Source organism: Epinephelus moara, chromosome 6, assembly GCF_006386435.1.
Source record: "Epinephelus moara isolate mb chromosome 6, YSFRI_EMoa_1.0, whole genome shotgun sequence".
Taxonomy (NCBI): Eukaryota; Metazoa; Chordata; class Actinopteri; order Perciformes; family Serranidae; genus Epinephelus; species Epinephelus moara.
In genome coordinates, this window is record NC_065511.1 from 32,416,012 (window position 1) to 32,434,703 (window position 18,692).

The window sequence follows — 18,692 nt, forward strand, 5'->3', positions numbered from 1 at the left end:
ATTTCAGTTTTTAATAAATGCGACTCTCTGGAACTGGACTCGGGCTTTTGGACCCCACTGCAACATCTGTGTGTTCATGTATTTGTATATACTTGATGTATATATTGCACCATCCATCTACATATAACCAAATCAAGAACAAACTACACACGCTCCTTAGACAACAAAACTGTCCTCACCTAGCCGTCCTCAAGAACTGGCCATGCAAGAGAACCCAAAAGCCTTTTTTTTTGTATCGAGATGTTAAAAAGACAAAAAAAAGAATATGCAGCCGGGCTGCAGGCAGGACAGTTGAGACTTTCCAGGACTTGCTAGCATGGCCAGCTGCTGATGAACTTTTTTTTGCCAGAGGTGAAGGAAAAAAGGAGAAGTACTCAAAACACACAGGCAAAAACAACAGAAATATTGTACGTCTTGGAGGTCGTGACATCAGTATTTCTATATAAAGCACAGAGAAATTATGGGACTGATTAAAGGGGCGCTCTGTCCTATGCTATGCTAATGGAAACCATGGCAACAACATGCGGATGGATGGACAGCAGAGGGTGTACAGTGAGTTTTAAATTTGACTCAGAAAGGGGCCTGATCGAAGGCTTCAGGAGCTAAAGCCTCAAGTGTTTGATGGTAAAATGTTTGGTTAGCCACTGGGTCAGAGTTAAAGTTGGAATTAATGTTCTTCTTATGTACAGTGAAAGCTGGGGCTGTGCTGAGCAAGGACTAATTTCCAACTTCACTTGTGGTAATCTATCGAGAGTGGGTGCAGTTTTCAAAAATCGAGATTCCTGCTGAGAGCGTCCCACTGTTTCTGCTTGCTGTTCTGAAATCAGCTGCTTGTATTTTCATGCAGCAGAACAAAGGGAGCAGAAAAAAAAAATAAAAACACTTCATGAAAGAGGACTTAAACTCCAAATTAACATAATCACAATTACAAACACTGCTACAGTGGCGGGTCATATTAGGCCTGATGCCAATGAGCAGCTGTTGTCAGCTGCTTAGGGGGGTATGTTCGGTATTTTTCAGCCTGGACCCAAGTTTTGAAATTGGTCCAGTATTGTGTGAGACTCTTTAGCTGACAGCGATAAACAGGCTTCAATGTAATCACTCAGGTCATGTTCGCACTGTCAATTTACTTCAACTTAAAGTGCTTCTCTTTGCCACTGACAATTTCTGGAAACCATCCCTACAGAGACTGACCGAGAATAAGATCATTTTTGTTTGACCATAACAGCCCCGAAATCGCCAACACCAAACTCACCACACTCAAATAAACAATTTAGCGTGTATAAAACCAGCATATTTTCGCATCTAACTGTGTGACTTGAGGGTTTATTTTAACGACGCCAGAGTTGACAGTTGTTGGAGCAGTGGAAAGTTGAACCACGGTATCTTTTGAGATTTCTATTTTGGTTTCCAATGATAAAATTACTGTTTATTTAAATGGAGTCTGGTGGCTTTGGTGAAGATTTCAGGGCTATTTCTCGTAAACAAACAGGGATCTTACTATTTCACAAAGAGGTCCATCTCTTTAGGAGTACTTTTCCATAAGTTGTCAGACACTTACAATAACAATCTGAGCATGTCAGTGGCAAAACAAACACTTTTAATGGCTATAAATTGGCGATGCGAACATGCCCTGAGTGGTAACACTGCAGCCTGTTTCAGTGCTGCTGTCTGCAATGGTCTCGCTCAATATCAGACCAATTTCACAAACTGTTCTGCTCATTAGTAGACAGAATAACAAGGGAAAATAGGGTGCAGGTTGAAAAATACCAAATTTACCCTTTAACATAGCAAAATTAGACAATGGCAGTCTAAAAGGGGCAAAAACAACTGGGTCCAAACTGTAATAACCACAGAGCCAGCAAAAATGAGCACATTTCAAGTAGAACAGTGGAAACATAACTGTAAAAACTGAACTTACAACTTAAAAACAACCCACAGTACACAGGAAGCTGACAAGTAACAGTAACTGTTTTGCAAACTAACCCATCCCAGATTTGTAGCAGTGTTTGCCATGCTGATTACAAACTTCAAACTAATTCCTTTTTCATGTAGTGTTCACATTATTCTGTACACCCCATGGCTCTCTCCATAGCTCTGTCTATCTACTGTGACCCCACTCATCCTTCAGGCTTTGCCCTTGCTATCTTCCTCTCTTTTTATTCTGTCCCTTTCCATCGCTCTTCTTCTGCAGCCTTAAAGCATGTCCCGTCAGAAGATACAGTTCTGGCTGTTGGCTACGCACAGTTTGATTGTTCTTCTTCCCTACACATCCACCCTTTCAATCTGCCCCCTGCCTTGTGCCCCCCCCCCCCCCACCACATATTTATATTACCCCCCTTTATAAAGCACTCTGCGCCGTTCTATGCCTCGTCTTGCTTGTACTCCATTGCTCCTCCGTTTCTACTGCTGCCGTATCCCACAGGAACATTTGCTCCATTGTTCCCGTTTCCCTCCCCTGACTCAAAGCTCTTCTCTTCCAGCGGCTTGCCGATCCAGGCGCCGTAACCGTGGCTGCTGAGAGCTCGGAAGAACTGCTGCTTGGCCATCTGAAAGGACATGGCTGACATCTTGGCCTGGGCGTAGGAGGGCAGGGAGAGGAGGTCTGTGCGGCCACACCGCTGGCACAGAGTGCGGAACAGACAGAACAGGTTGGACTTGGACACTCTGGACACGCTCAGTTTGTTCCTAGAGGGAAGACATTAGAGAGCTTTGTGGTAAGAGTGTTCATTAAACAAGGGAAACATAACAGTTTGTCTGGCAAGCTGGCATGACACAACATTTCCTCTGATCACGCAGTGTTTCCTATTTAGCTTACTTAACTGCCTGCTGCTCACAGTTTTTAATTAAAATTTAATTAACCTTGTTGTTACTGACAGTTTTCACTGAATACAGCACAGAACTTGAGATTATCCAAAACAGAAAATGCTGCCAAGAGTTCCCTCACCTTGTGCATGTTTCCTTAAGGGTTTATTTGTAGTTCTCCATGGGACTCCCTAAAAACTTAACCCAGGGTTGGTGCCTTAGGTCCTACGTCAGACAGCGTTGTGTGCCTAATGTGAAGCCTCGTTGACTTGCATTGATTTGTTACGTTAAAGTTTTTGGATAAGATAGCAAAACCATGACCTTAAAAACTTTTTGCTTACCTAATTGTTGCCTTAACCCTGAGATTAAACCTACAGGAGACCTCATACCTGATTGTAACTTCAAACTGAGATGATTACTTTCTTTCTTTATTTTTTTGTGATGGTTGATTTACAAAGATACACCTAGATTTTTACTCCTTGTACAGCATCAACTGCGACTAGATTTCCCTGCAGTTTTTTTTCAGCTGTAAATTCTCAAATTGACCATCACAACATTATACCACTAAATAATGCCAAAAATAAATTTAGATGTAATCTAAACAATGTCTGTATTCTGACATCGTTCATCATAGTTTCTCGACATCAGGCGATACAGCCTCAAGAAGCAGGCAGCAAGAACGACAGTATGTGACGGAAAGATATATTCACAATGTTAACTTTTATAAACAAAGAAAAACAATGCAAACTGAGGCTTCCAGTCTCAACGACAAACTGAGCAGTCAAGACTGAGGCTGGCAAGGCTGTTCTGGGAATCAGTGAAGTACTCTTATTACTTTATTACTGACTACAGATCATGGTGCTGACCTAACATCAGTCTCTCTTCATTGTAGAAAGTTACTTCTGGGCGGCATGTAGCATTACAGAGATAATATAAACAAACATTTTACAAGCTTTAGAAATTAAACTAGCCCATACTTTGCCATTCAGTCCAAATTCTCATTTTTTCATTTTATTATAAGGTAAAAATGTGCACTCTGAGCACAGGCTGAGATGGTCACAAAGCTTGCTGAAGTGTGCACTGCTGCATCCTGCAAAACCACACCCATCTGGGTGAAATACCAAATTTTTAGGGGGTCACGTTTGCCACATCTCATATTTCTTACTTATCTGAGAGGCACAGTACTAACCCAAACTGAATCTTAACAACTGATCGTGAAATCTTCCAACAGTTCTTCTGAAAGCAAATTCCAAGGATGTGTCTTTACAATGATACGGTGTTTGTTCAACGACACAGTGATCAATAACTCGTATAGATGAAAAACCAAAAGCACATTTCTAGAAACCTTTTTAAAGACATACTGAGCAGCTGCTGGGTAAATCAATGTCTGCTCGGGCACAGAATCGACTTAAATCTGTTGTGGGTTAACACAGTTATTGTTCCCCACTGGAGAGAGACAAAGACACTGAACAGCTGCACTGCACTCCTTCAATAATAAGTTGTTAAGTGGACATTGACAGACTATAAAATCCAAAGCTATTAATAAAAAATGTGTGTTGCCATCAGGAGCGACAGGCTTTGATTTAGTTACATACCCATCCAGTTTGCCTTTGGTCCCATCCAGCACCTCTACACTGTTCTGGTCTGGAAAGCTCCAGTTCACACTGGACTCCTTGGTCTTGCCTGTGTGCCGCGTGGAATCGTACACACTCACCCTGCCCACCTACAGTCCAAGCAGGTGGCGAGGGAGCAGGGAAGGGGAGAGAAGAGAGAGCGTATTTTGTTCAATCAGGCTAATTCAGCCCTTCAGTGTGAGTCAGCAATCCCAAACAGAGCGTGTAAAATTAGTTGTGTAATGCATGTGTCAGTGTGACGGCTGTGTCGATTAGGGACGATAGATTCAACCAATTTCACTAATGTGTAAATGTAAGCCAAGAAAGTGTTCAAAATGGGCTAAAACAAGGAACAAGCTGAATTGTGTTTAACCGCCAGCTACGGTATTTCTCAGGCATCCTGCCTGGCGGTATGAGAGTGACCTACCTGTTATTTCTTAATTGATGGATGAGCCAAATTTAAAGAAGACGAGCGACGAAGAAACAGTTGTGCAGGGGCAAACAGGAGTGTTGGCAGCTTAATTGATTAATTTTGTGAGAATGACCTCAATACTCCTGATTAATGTCCACATTTGACATTGCCAAAAACTTGTGTGCAGTTACCTCTGGGTGATTTAGAACAAAGGGAGAAGGGAGACTTTTGGCGAACGCTTCACCGTCTCTCGCCAGCCGGCAGCAAACAGCACGTGTGAGGTGCCCGTGGCTGTACAGGTAGCCTGATAAACACATGTTGTGGAACAGAAATTTAGGACAAGAAGCAACATAAAGTAGAGACATCATGCAACTTCACTGATGTTAACCATTGTGGATATTTGTCACATTATATATATCCGTGTGTTTTACCAAGCGTGATGGACTTCAGATAGATGGGATGCAGGAAATGGGTGAGCAGCGCCCCCTGCAGACCCACCACGTTCCAGCGCAGGATCTTATCGCTGCAACTCATGGTTCGCAGCCTCTCGCCGTGCTGGATGCCATCCCAGGTGGGCACAATGGCACTTGACTCCACTGGGATGGTACCCTCGCCTGGCACAAGCAACAACACACAAAGGAAATACACAAAGGTCAGAGGTCTTGCTTATAGAACAGGGAGTGTCATCCATCTCCATGCACTGCACTGATATGAGGACAGATGCATGTCCATGTCATCTCTTACCATTCTCCACTTTGGTGCGGAGCTTTCCCTGCTTAGCGTTCTCAAACAAAGGCTGATGGCCCTCGACTTCATCCCCTGCCTCGCTGCATGACTTATCAAACAGGGCACCGTCCCCACAAGGTGCCGTGCTGTGTATAAGAGACACAATGAGACATCAGGAGAGGTGGACCACTTTGATCCAAGCATGAAACATTGATGCATCTGAGTGGTGGACATGACAGGAATGAAAGAGGAGAGCATGGTGTGAGGTGACCGAGGTGAAAAGGAACATCTGACACTCCCACCTGATGTAGAGGTGAAAGGTGATGTCAGGTTTGATTTGCAGTTTATTTTTCTCCCCTGGCTCAAATATACTGTCGTCTGCGCCGTCATAGTGCTTGAGCAGCTCCATATACAGAAATCTGAGAAGAAAAGAGACGGAGTGAGACTTTCAGACGGGGTCTTGGAGAAGAGAGGTGGTGTTTCCACCATAGGAGAGAAACACTGATGAAGAGCAAGATTTTCTACCGAAGAAATCCCCTCCTGGAGATGATTTCAGCGTGGCAATCATTAACAGTGTCCCCTTTAAGGCTCAGTTCCTCCCCTTTAACACAGCGATTTCCTGACAGAAAAAAGACAAGAGAGACACATTCAGTGTCAAAGTACACGACAATGCAACGCCTCTTGGTTCTGCAGTGACCTAGTTCTGTTTTAGTTATCTGACAGTGCATGCCTCTGAGCACAGACATCCATAAAACTTCCACACATCAGGAAAAAAAAATGCAGTGACAATGTAATTTTTATGTTGCAACACATTTGCTTGTACTCCCTGTTGTTACCACTTCCCTTTGCTTCATTAATTATATGCTAAACTTAATGGAAATACCAGTTCCCAGGCTGACAACAGTCCCCAGGCCCTCCCCCCTCCTCATGACGATGGTGGCCAGAATCTTGCGTCCCAGAAGGCTGTGCTGGATACGTGTGGTCAGGGCGTTGAAACGCTGGTGACTCAACATCGCTATCTGGTCATGCAAAGTGCTGCCACTTACTGGAAGCTAGAAAGATGGAAGTAGAGAGGACAGGACAGGCAAAACAGAAAGGATATGAGGATTATTAAGAATTGAACTGTATTGACTGTGCAATCCAATGATACAATCTCAGAAAAACTACCACTGTAAATTATCAAGACTTTCCAAACACATCTTAGTCTGCCTGAGTATGTGGTAGAAAAAAAAAACACCTGCAGTCAGATCATGTGTAATGTTTGCGTAATGTTCAAATGCTTCCAATACAAATTTAACACTTCCTGGAGCTGCTACAAAGCTAAAGCCTGCCGGTTAAGAGAACTGATTCAATCACTGTGAAGCAACAGATGTGTGGAGTTATAGACTCTGGATGTAGTTTAACTTACGTTGGTTATGTTTAATTGAGGTTTACTTTTTCTAAGGCTCCAATCAGACAGAGTGTGTTTATAGCAGCCTGGGAAGCTTTTGCGCTGCTGAGCGCCTTGCATTTTCCAACTTTATACACCATGCGTTTCTGCAGGAGCGACCTGAATACCTCGAAATGAAAAATTTCAACTCAGAGTGGAAAAAGCACCTGATGTCATTTACGTGCCACCTGTGGTAGTGATGACAATTGGTGACATGCATAGTTTCTGTGAAGCTAACGTTGGCTCACTTTAAACGTCGCCCTAGGCAAGCTACAAGACATATCTGAACAAACTGTTGCCTCAATTACATTTCACCAGTCGTAGTTAGGCCCGACAATTGACAGCAGATTGTCAAACTCTCCCTGACTAATCCTAAAATAATCCTTGATCCGACCATCATCCAGGTGAAGCTGCAGGACCCCCTGGTGGTACTCCCTGTTATTTCTCCTTTTTCTGTGGCCTACATGGATCTGTTTCCCTCCGACCAACGCACTCTGTCTGATTGGGACCCCAGTGTACACATGCTGTTATTTGTCAGTGAAAATTAGCTTTTCCCCAGTGAGCTGGTTAGTGAGTTACATTATGTCCTGCCTGATCCCCATGTTGAGCCAAACAAGGCTCATGTTTCATGGTAGAAAATGTGAACCACTGAAAAATCAGTACCTCAGCTGGGATAAGCTCTCCAGTGCGGGCTGCCCTCTCAGCCTCTCCAATCAGAACCCGCAGTGCAGCATCTGCTGCCTCCTGTTTTCCCTGCTTCTTGTTGGACGCACACACAGGGGGGAACCAGCGTCCGCCCAGCTTGGCCTGGTAGGTGAACCTGAGCAGGGCCAAAGAAAAAAGGTAATCAGAGGAGGATTAACAGGGCACTCACTCAATTTAAGAACAAAAGATCCCATGGAAACCTTTAAGGGAAAGAAACACAAATATCCATTCGAGCATTTTCCTCAGCATGTAAGCGCTGCTAAAACAACAGAGGTACAGAGAAATTTAGTAAAGAGGTCTTTAATGTTCCAAAACTTTAAATTATTACACAGAATTGAATTTTCTTAAGAACCATATTGGTATACTTATCCAGGCAAATGGAAACCTGGACAGTTTTTTAACCCAGTGTGTACATGTTAATTGTGTATTAACGAGCATTAATGCAGTTCACACATACTTTGGCTCATGTGGTGGCCCAGACTGGCCCACCAGTCGAATCTCAGCGGCAAAGCCTCGGGCTCTAGCGTACTCCAAAAGACCTGACACTGCGTTGTTGTTCAGGTGGTTAATGAGGTCCCCAACACCTGCCTCGTGTGCTGCTCGCAACTCATCTGCAGTCAGAGGCGGCAAAGAGGGACATGTAGTCCCAGAGCCACTGCCATCACTATCACTGGAGGAGCCCAGGGGCAACTGAGGCTGGAGAAGAGAAAAGGGGGTAGGAGCGGAGAAAGAGAGAGATGTGAACAGCATTGAGCAAACGACACACAACAGCATAAATCTTTTTTTTAGACTGAGTGATCTGTTGTTCTTCTAAAGTCATTACACTCATTTTGGGGATATGCAAAGCCCCTCTCGTTCCTCCCAAATGACCGGCTCGAGTTACTCTCTGCTTCCCACTCCTCACCTTGTTGAGCTGCAGTCTCCCGTCAGCCATTAATTCTTTGACGGCCTCTTCTGCTGCCAGCTGGCGGGCTGCCTTTTTGCTTGGAGCCGAGGCCTCTGCAAACAGGCTCTCTCCGACCTTCACCCTGTACATGAACCTGAACACAGGGCAGAGATGGTTGAGAAGGGAGAGACTTTTCTTGGTTTTGCGACTGAGATCACACTTTGTTGAGTCACTATTCCACTTTCTTGATTTATCACATTTAGATAAATGAGAAGATGCAACAGAGTAGAGCCTGTGGTGTTCCAGTGATCAAGACAGATGCATGCAATGTTTTTAGAAAGTCACCAAAGAACATAAAAGTTTGTATTGTATTCACCAGCCAGTTGCTTAAAGGGATGGATCATAAATGGAAAGAGTGGCAAAGAGTGAATGGACAGAGATGGTATTGTGTCTTTGTCAGCTGACAACAATATTGAGGACAGACTGAACAGAAATAGCTGATCAACTGCTTCCCTGCGGAGGAACTTGCAGTATGGGGGAGAACAGAATCCAAGAGGATAGATTCAGAGGGAGGTGACGGAGCCAGTACCTTGGGTCATGTGGTGGGCCTGCCTGCCCGGTGATGATGAATTCGATGGGGTTCCCGCTGCGCTGGCTGTACTCCATCAGGACAGACACCGGATTCTTCCCACCAGGCAGAGAGCGGGACAGTGGCTGGCGAGGTCCCTCCGCTGTCGCCATCCCTTCCACAGTACTGGCCCCAAAAATTCCTCCTGTGCTTTCAGCTGGCCCCTGGTAGATAGTGGAGGAGACAAAAAATATATATTTAAACTAAAGCTGTTTTTATGACTGTAGCTTTTAATAAAATAGCTCCTGATTCATTCAAACTTTTTACCAGGGCTGCAAAATAATTACAAAGTGTTGGCCTCCTGCTCTGGTGCATTAAATGTGCTCTCTACTCACATGTTCAGTGCCTGACCAGACGCATGTGTTAAAGCAAGATTTAGCCGGCTTTAAGTGGCTGATTGGGGGGGGCTTTATTTCTGTACATTCAAACAAAAACTTACACCGGTGTCTGAGAGTAGTTCCATCACTTGGTCCACATTGGCATTATTTCCTTCGTCTCCCGTGGTCGACCCTCCCTGCATATCTCCGATGAGAATGCGCAAGGTGGCCGCAGCGGCGTCCTTTTTTGCAACCTTCTTACTGGATGCTTCTGCGACAGGAAACAGCCTCCCGTTGAGCATCACCTGCATGCGAAATCTGAGCGAGGGAGAGAAAATAAACGGATGAGACGCAGTGATCGGTCAATACGTGATTAAATAAGCAGCTACAATTTTCCAAGACGACTCTGTTGCATAACAAGCAATGTAATTTTCATCCTTAATTGGCAGCATCATATGTCTTCATTAAGGCAGATTTATTTCTCACAGAGTTTGAATCAATAGGTGTGTCACAAGGTGATTTACAGAGGGTAATAAACATGTGGGTGGAAAACAAAAAATGATGCATATCACATAATGAAAGAGACAGCACTTCCACTTACACAGGTATGCACTGATCCAACTTTTTCTTTCTCAATACCTCAACTAAGACCATTAGCAGATATGGATTACTGCTCTCTTTTTCCCAATGTTTAAGTGTACACTGAACTAAGGATGTCACTATCAAGTTATTTTGTCTTCGCTCTGATACATTTAATATTGCGTTACTGCCGATACTGAGTCCTGATCCAATGCTTCTGTTTTCCTACATATTGCAGCTGCACAGTGCACACTTCAAGAACATAAAAGCTATTAAAATCAATCCAGTGTATATGCTTAACAATTAAAAAGCTCTACGCTGCATTAAAAAAAATCCCCGCATCCAAGCTGTTCCTTAATGGATTTTTTTTTACAAAGGACAAAGTATAAAATAAACCCTCTCTGTAATCTTTTAGCCGTTGTTGCTGTCTCGAGGAGATTTCTCTCTCCCCTTAAGACAGAGTTCTGTTGCGTTGGTGGAGCCTTTGACTGAATGAACTGTACTCTGTTGAGTGTTTGTTTTCATCGCCTGTACATCTTCTGCACGGATTACATTAATAAATTACTGGTGTTTTGCTTGTGGGGCTTTTGTTACACTTGCAGTGGCGTGGTGAGTGTTGCTGTCTCTGGCTCTCCACTGCTGTCTGTCTCAAGCAGAGGGGTGAAACACCATGCACCACGGATGACCGCAAAACACAAGAGACACTCACACTGAGCTGAAATGAAACGAGTGCACGTAACTTAGGTAAATAACATCGACAGGCGGGGTGTGGAGAGGAGGAGAGACGGAGAGTTGGAGAGTTGATGACTGCTGCACTTGTTGCTGTGCAAGAAAGCTTAGCGGGTAAAAACACCTTTTTGACAGCTGACAGAACAAAGGCTTGGATTGGGTATCAATTAATCAGTTAATAAAAGCCCCGATCGGCCCTAAAACCGATCTTTAAAATTGGATCAGGACATCCCTACATGGAAATAATTGGGTCAGTTTGATAAGAGATTTCTGTGACACTGACACCAGACTCTGTAGCCCACTGTGACTTGTTGAAGGTTACTGTTATAATGACATGGACTAAGACATTGTATTTAATGTGAACTGGTCAATACCTAAGGTCAGTATTGGCCCTGGTGCATCCCACGGTATATTTCAACATACCAGCATGAAAACAAAGACAGTGACCACAGACCAACATTACAGTAACAAACAGAAAAGGCTGCGTGACTAACCTTGGGTCGTGAGAGGGCCCCGACTGGTCGAGGAGCAGGAACTCACAGTTCTGGCCCAGATACTGGGCGTACTCCATGAGGCCGCTGACGGGGTTCTTCAGCCTCACCTCTTGTAATTTGGCCCACAGGTTCTGGGGAGGTGGAGCAGCCAGTGACACAGCTACAGTCCCTACAGAGTTGGCCTTCTCTGCTGCCAGTTTCCCAGCGTCCGTCTCTCTGCGAATGGCGTTGAGGAATTCTGGGATGTCGTCAGTGGCCCACTCTCCTTCGTTGGCCTCTTCGTCTTTGCATGTAGTGAGGAAGGGAGGCTGGAGGGAGGATTGGGCCTTAAAAAGGGAAAAGCAGAGGTAGAAAGGTTAATAAAATCAGGGTAGAACTCCAGGGCTGGTAACCACAGCTGAATATATCTAGTAAAAAGACACTTTTTCAAGGAACGATGCAGTTTCTTCTCTCTTAACGGAGTAGTTCTACAATGCCCATGCAAACCCTAACACATCCACCCAGTAAATATAAGACTACTCCTGGTCCTGTTAGCTTAGCTTAGTATAACGACTGAAAACAGCAATTAAGCGGTCAAAGTCAAATAGATTTAATTTTGTTATTTCTAGTTATGTTTTGAAATGTAATTCACCTTTATTGGACTATTCTCTCCGATATTGTTCTTTATAAATCTGAATGTATTCACCTTAATACCATTAAATAAATACATAAATACGACACACAGAAATTTTACCCACCGCTTCACTATGACTTTGCTCTGGCATCCAACCCTCCTGGAGTGGCAGTGGCTCCAGGCCTGGTATTGGTGGTAGTGGAGATGACGGCATAAAGTCGGACGCTCCTTTCATCTCATCTCTACTGGGTTCCTCCCCCATCCATTTCCCCTCAGTGCGGGGGCTCTTTGCAGCTTTAAGGCTCCTTTCCATTCTCTCTTTGCGGTGGGTAGAGAGCTCCCAAGTGGGAGGGTTAACTTCACTGTGCTTAACGACGTCACCTTGCTTCTCCAGCGCGTAGAGGGTGGGATTGACCTGTTTGGCACTCCTTAGCCCCAGATTTTTTGCTATGACGAGAGCAGTTGCCTCCCCTGTAGCCAGGAGGTACTGCAGAACTAGCTCCTTCTGTTCTGCCATTGCGGGAAGCGCAAGCTCTGGATCAGGGGAGCTGGTTGTGCTGGGGTGCTGTTTCTCCGGATACTGACTTTTTGCTGGTGCCTGGGATTCTTCAGAGTCAGATGACTCTGAAGACGAGCAGTAAGAAGAACTGGATTCTGTGTCAGAGTCCTCTTCTTTGGCTTGTCCCCTGATTTCTGTTTTTAGCTCAACCTTGGCTTCAGGTTCTGGAGTGTGTCCTCCTGAGCTGACACACAGCTGGGAAGGTGGCCTTTGTGCTGAAGAGTTTTGATCCTCGTTGCCTCTGAGAGGTTCTCTGTAAAGACTCCACAAGGGGGGGTGGAGTCCTTGCTTGGAGGCTTTCTGTAAGTGCTCCAAAGAGTAGAGAGCCTTGTTGACTATCTTTTTGGGCAGACGTAGCTTTTTGCCTAATAATTTTGCAGGGATACTCTCATTTGGCTTTAATGAAGCCAAAGCTCTATACACCTCGTCCTCGATGTCAGAAGTAAGAGTGATATTAACTTTAGCAACCCTCGATTTTGCAGAGGGTTTGGATGCAGAATGTCTGCCAAACCTTTCTCCTCCTCTGCTGGGCCTGTCTTGATATAGGGACAAACCCTGAAATTTGTCAGACAAAGAGTCTGCTTGACCGTGCCATTGACTGCTGGAGTACTGGTTGTGGCTTGTGCCTTGTGACTGGTTTTGATTCAGGTGTCGAGGGCCTGGGGTGCCTCGCGCAGCTCCTGGGTATACGAAACCCTGGTCCTGACTATACCCCCCTCTACCCCTTGGGCTGCTGTTGGGGTATGAATATCTATTGTAGCCTGACTGGGGCTGATATGAGGAACTAGGAAACCTGTCAGGTCCCACTCCCCCTCCACGTGGACCAGTTCTGAATTGTGGCGCCTCAGAGCTCCTTCCTCTCAAAAACTCCACCTGTTGGTACTGAAAGGAATTGGGACCAGGATTAGGACTGTAATTCTGATTATGCGAGCTGTTAAAGGCCTCTGGTTTAGGGGCAACTATATTGTGCTTTGGTACTGGTGGAGCGGAGGGGATGAAAGGAGCTGGGGGCCGCTGTATGGGCACTGCCGGACGGGCAGAGCTGTTGTAGTAACCTGAATATGGGCTCAGCTGTGGGCCAGCTCTAGGGTGGAGTGAGGCTGGGCCAGGTCTGTAATAATTCTCCTTGGCCTGGAAGTCAGGGGGTGGATGCCTGTGATAGTGTTCTTTGTAAGGCCCTCCTCTACCTCTGCTCATAGCGCAGGGGTGGGGCGTGAAGGGGGCCTGTGCAGCTTGATGTGCAGCCTCTGTATGAGTGTACGTCCTCTAGCACAAACAGCAGACCCCGGTGAAAAGTCAGGCCAGGCCAATTACACACTGGGAGTATCTGAAATACAAATAAAGGACAATGTCAGGAGAATATTAATGAGGAGAAATAAATAACAGTTAAGGTAACTGAATGGTGTAAAAATGAGCAGTGGCATGGAGGGCAAGAGAAACTGTCATTCCAGCAAATAACACAAGTTCAGACCCTGCTGGCAAATCTCCAAGCTGCTCAAGTGTCCTTGGATAAGTGAGTGAATCTATACCAGCTTCAAGGACACAGTTTAAAGTGCGGTCCTAAACTAAATAGTGTAAAATAAATGATGGACAATAAAATATGTAGGTATAAAGGAAAAAATTAAGATTATGTGCAGAGAATACGCTCTAATGTACACCAACACTGTCAACGTTACTGTGTATACCATCAGATTACACCCTCGCCTGTCTACAAGGATACTGCAGGGTGACATACTGTCTCTCCCAGTCACACTGAAACTTAATCCCAAGGTAAAAGGATGGTGATTAATAATTCAGACCTTCTTGTGACTATTCTGTTTTATTTCTGGCCTTACAAATTATTGCTGGATCTGGATCCATAGCGGAGAGGAAAAGTGAGACACTGATGCAGACAAAAAGGACAGCTCCAAGGGCACGAGAACGTGAAGGGCTGCCTGTCAGTGACAAGCTGTGGACAGAAAACTGTGCAGTTGCTAGCTGACAGTTCTGACTATGATGATAAGGTTTTGCAGAGCTAGTTTAATTCTTTCCTTTAAAAAACAAAAAACAAAACACACACAAAAACATTCAAAGAGTAGAAATATAGATCCTAAACAGCGTGGACCAGAATTCCAATATCCTTCTATGGTACAACATTGATTCAGCCTCAAGTGTCATATCTGACAACACTCAATAATGTCTATATCAGTGAGACTGACAACAAGGAGACACCCAATACTGAGTCAGGTTTCACCCCCTCTGGCCCAGTCAGCAGCACTGGTCTGTCACATAGAGCTGAGCAGGCCCGAACGCCGCCACATTAATAGAGAACACCACAGTGTTGGTTCATCACGGTAATAGGGACCGACAGGGCCGGCAGCCCAGGGGCCAAACGGGGCTGGAGCTGACTCATCTTGACCCTGATGCAAGGCAACAGTTGACAGCCAAAATAACAACTCCGTGTTTTTCAGAACCCCACTGTCATTATGCTCCTCTCTGCTTCCAGGCTGGGGAGAAGCATGGACGAGACAACCTATGTGACAACTGATGAATCAACTCTTTTGCACACTTCATGCTGTTGTGTCAAGACACAGCTAAACACTGTCTGATCTTTAAAGTGACCCCTTCCTCCATTTACTGAGACCTCTGTGTCAACAACAGTGCAGAAATGAAACCTATGAATCAATGCACATATCTAAACATGTGCATGCAACCCACCATATCTACTAGTACCACAAGGCCGTCAGAGGCAGTACTGAATATCTCACCTACTGTGGCTCAAATTAAAGTGGGAGTTTTAAACGTTGCTGATCCTGTAGCTTCTCGATCAGATGACTTGAACACGAATATTATAACAATAGCAGCTTTAAATACAAAAATCATAAAGTAAAAACGTAAAGAAAGCAGAAAGCAAAGTAGATTTTGTTAAAACTATAATCTGTGTAACTGCAAAAATGGTTTCCAGTGCGCAGGGTCTTCTGCTTTGGATGAGCGAGGTCCTTGTCCGTGTGTAATCCACAGTGAAAACACCACCAGTGATGTCGGTCGCTTATAAATGCTGTATGCTGTGCTGTAAAAACACCTTGCAAACTATTGCACCACGAAAGCTGAGGTAAAATCCGCCACGAGCCGTGTAAGTAAAAGGAAATAGAGACTGATAGACACGCAGTAAGTTTCGATTTCATTTCTGACAGTAAGTTAGGTTTCTATTGTTGGTCACGTGACCGGCAGGGGCGCGCTGAGGGCGGACAGACTGGTGCACAGACAGAAAGGCAGAAGTGTCTATAAAGTATAAAACATAAAAAAGCACAGCTCGTGTGTGACTGACTTTTCACGCTTCAAAGAGGTCGCTCCGCGGTCCACCTCGAACAATCAATGTGACTGTGTTACTGTGGAGCCACAAGGACATCCTCCCTTGAATGCATGCTGTGGGCTATACAGTACACTGGCAGAGGAGACATGACATGCTCAGATCAGATTCTCACATTAAAAATAAAACGCAGGAGGGAGAATGGTGGAGACTGGTAGTAATGTAATACATTTTCGGGGATACAAATATCACAGGAAAACGGTGAGATCTTGTTACGGGATTGTGACAGGGTGGAAAAACCAACATAAGAGTACTATAAGGTGAAGGTCACTATCAAAAACAAGAGTAGCACAGGCACATGTTGTGCCCAGAAGAATAACATAGCCCTAGTGTCCGCACATGGTTCATCACACTGCTGTGATTACTCAGTGAAATGCGGTTTAACCTAGAAAGCAGCGAGGGTGCACTCACACAAACTTTACCATCAGTGGGGGTGATTTCCTGCCACTTATGAATCAATAGATGGACCCAAGCTTATTAGAATTATAATCATATTTAATAATGAACGACTTAATTTAATAAAACAAAGTCTGTCTTGAATTTCTAGCACACATGTACCAAGCTGCATTACAGGAAAGTGTTGGACACATACAGTAAGCATAAAAACAGTTAACACATAGTTTCACATTTGTGTATCACTGTTAATTTAATCTGGACGACACAAATCCATGCTGTTGTAAAAGTTTGACAGGGTGTCTCAGTTAGTAAACACACACAAACATTGAGGGGCATACAGATTATTACTTTTGAGCATGCCCTTCCTCATACAAGTCAATGAAAATATAAATATATATCTACTTTCCTTGATATAAGTAACATCTAGCTATTTGTCACTGTGAATACATTTATCATTATAGTTTGTGTGAGTCAAAGGAAAGTAATTCATTGTTACCCATTAACAAAAGGTTAATCGTCCATAGCAACGACTGAAACTCAAAAGTCCTCTTGGCTATCCTTCGCTTTTACTCGACGTGTTCTTTAAAGAAACACAAAGCTACAACAGGAGCAGCTACAGGTTAGACGTGTTGCTTACATTCGGTTAAAACCACCGAGACACATGTATTCAGACTTTTAACTCTCTGCATGTGACGACGAGAGAACCGTTAAGCGTTAGAAGCTAACAGCAGCAAGCAGCAGCCAACTGAACATCGGTCCTCCTCCAGCTAACGTTAGCTAGCCTGCTAGCTCATCACTGGCAGCAGTACACCGCACTGGCACTGCACCATTTCAGACTACTGCCTGCAGCACAGCTAATTCACTGACTGCTAACGCGGGATACTCAAACTACACCTCACCCGAGCCATAGAAACGATTTAAAGAAGCTAAACGGCTTTAGCTGGTTACCTTTACTCGCAGTGTTCCGCCTCAGTGGGATCTTGTTGGTGTGGTTTTAATGCGGTGGTACAAACAATCAAAGAAAGAACTGGTGCGCCAAGAAGTGACGTTCATCCATCGCGACCGACGCAAACAGCAACACGGCGCATGTGTATGATGTAGGCACAACGGCAAGGTTCGAATATATTTCAGACGTGCCCTTCCTGTGCTTTAACATTTTGGTTTGGATATCTTTACAGAGAAACGTACACTCAGTTTGTCGAATTTCAGAGTGAATGAATATTAAATCAGGTTAAATTTTACGAGTATAGCACTTTTAAAACACAAAGGTTTACAAAGTGCAAAAAAAACTAGTAGTTACTGGTAAGAAATATTAAAATAAATCAACAAAACAGCAATATATCAATAAATAAATAAATACGAATAAAAATAAAATGAAATAAAATATGAAATGATAAAATAAAATTTTAAAACCTGAGTTAAGGGGCTTTTGCGGCATCTCTCTACCCGTTAGATTTGAGTTTACTGATAGGGTTATATTAACGCATATATATCTTATACTTTTTAAAAAGTAATTGAAAAACACTGCTGTGACACAGTGTCACTGACCCTAAATTTGAATTTGCTTCTTTGGCTCGACCAGAGTGGTTAAATTTGGCCAAAACACACTGTAGGGCATTTAAGCCTTACATATTATACCTTCTTCTATTTGCAACGTAAGTTTTCACACAAATGAATATTGATTCAAATGTTGAATTCTATGGGTATAGCACTTTTACAACACAAAGGTTTAAAAAGTGCAAAAAACAAACAAACTAGTAGTTATTGGTAGTAAATATAAAAAGAAATCAACAAAACAGCAATAAATAAATAAATAAATAAATAAATAAATAAAGCATAAGAATAACAATAAAAAAACAACAACATTAAAATAAAATAAAATAAAATGCCACACCCCTATGTATTAATTGAAACAAAACTTACCAGACTCCGCCATTTTAAGATCTGTTAAGGGGCTGTTGCACTCTGCTGTGACACAGTGCCACTGTCTTTAAATTTGTGGGTGTCAGAATCAGAATAAGATTTATTACCCAGCAGATTATCATACAAGGACATTGCCTTGGTGTTTGGTGCGCACAATAAACATATTAAGAGGAAATAAAAAGAAAGACAAGTAGATACAGAATGGAAAAAGTATAATAAAATATGTGAGAGATACTATAAAAATGCAATAACAAATCTAATATGTACAATAGGGAAATGGAATTGTGTTTAATGTAAATGCTACAGCTCATGATAAGCTGAATTGGGACCATGTGATAAGGTGTCTTCCTCTCCCACCCTCTAACAGGTCAGGAAATTTCTGTAGAACTTGTGACTCACAATAAATGTAGTTGGCAGTGAGCTTTTAGGAGACCACAGATTTTATCTTGCAAGACAAGTTTTGCACTTTGCTATTATATCCAGTAGGTGTCAGCATTACTCTGTGAATTATGTGAGATTGTACTTGTTA

At 43.6% G+C, this 18,692-nt stretch overlaps 1 protein-coding gene across 3 annotated transcripts; it reads right to left on the reverse strand.

Moving 5' to 3' along the window:
* Positions 1-95: 95 nt before the first annotated feature.
* adar (adenosine deaminase RNA specific) lies at positions 96-17,342 on the reverse strand. Of its 3 annotated transcripts, none has more exons than XM_050046784.1 (16): positions 17,189-17,342; positions 12,061-13,822; positions 11,324-11,649; positions 9,644-9,839; positions 9,166-9,368; positions 8,595-8,730; positions 8,148-8,386; positions 7,649-7,805; positions 6,440-6,608; positions 6,082-6,175; positions 5,859-5,975; positions 5,575-5,702; positions 5,262-5,444; positions 5,022-5,134; positions 4,401-4,528; positions 96-2,688 (listed from the first exon to the last, which is right to left on the reverse strand). In XM_050046784.1, the coding sequence occupies exons 2-16, from the start codon at positions 13,690-13,692 to the stop codon at positions 2,364-2,366; spliced, it is 4,146 nt and encodes a 1,381-aa protein (XP_049902741.1). In that variant the 5' UTR covers positions 13,693-13,822; positions 17,189-17,342; the 3' UTR covers positions 96-2,363. The 3 variants fall into 3 exon arrangements, with proteins under 3 accessions (XP_049902741.1, XP_049902743.1, XP_049902742.1); XM_050046786.1 differs by lacking the exon at positions 17,189-17,342 and adding an exon at positions 15,247-15,631; XM_050046785.1 differs by lacking the exon at positions 17,189-17,342 and adding an exon at positions 15,243-15,631.
* Positions 17,343-18,692: the final 1,350 nt, after the last annotated feature.

Coding starts and splice junctions, on each gene's coding strand:
- adar (XM_050046784.1), bottom strand. CDS start 13,692: ATGAGCAGAGGTAGAGGAGGGCCTTACAAAGAACACTATCACAGGCAT. Junction 11,650..12,060: donor AGCAAAGTCATAGTGAAGCG/GTGGGTAAAATT, acceptor TCCCTTTTTAAG/GCCCAATCCTCCCTCCAGCC. Junction 8,387..8,594: donor GGAGACTGCAGCTCAACAAG/GTGAGGAGTGGG, acceptor TCTCTTCTCCAG/CCTCAGTTGCCCCTGGGCTC.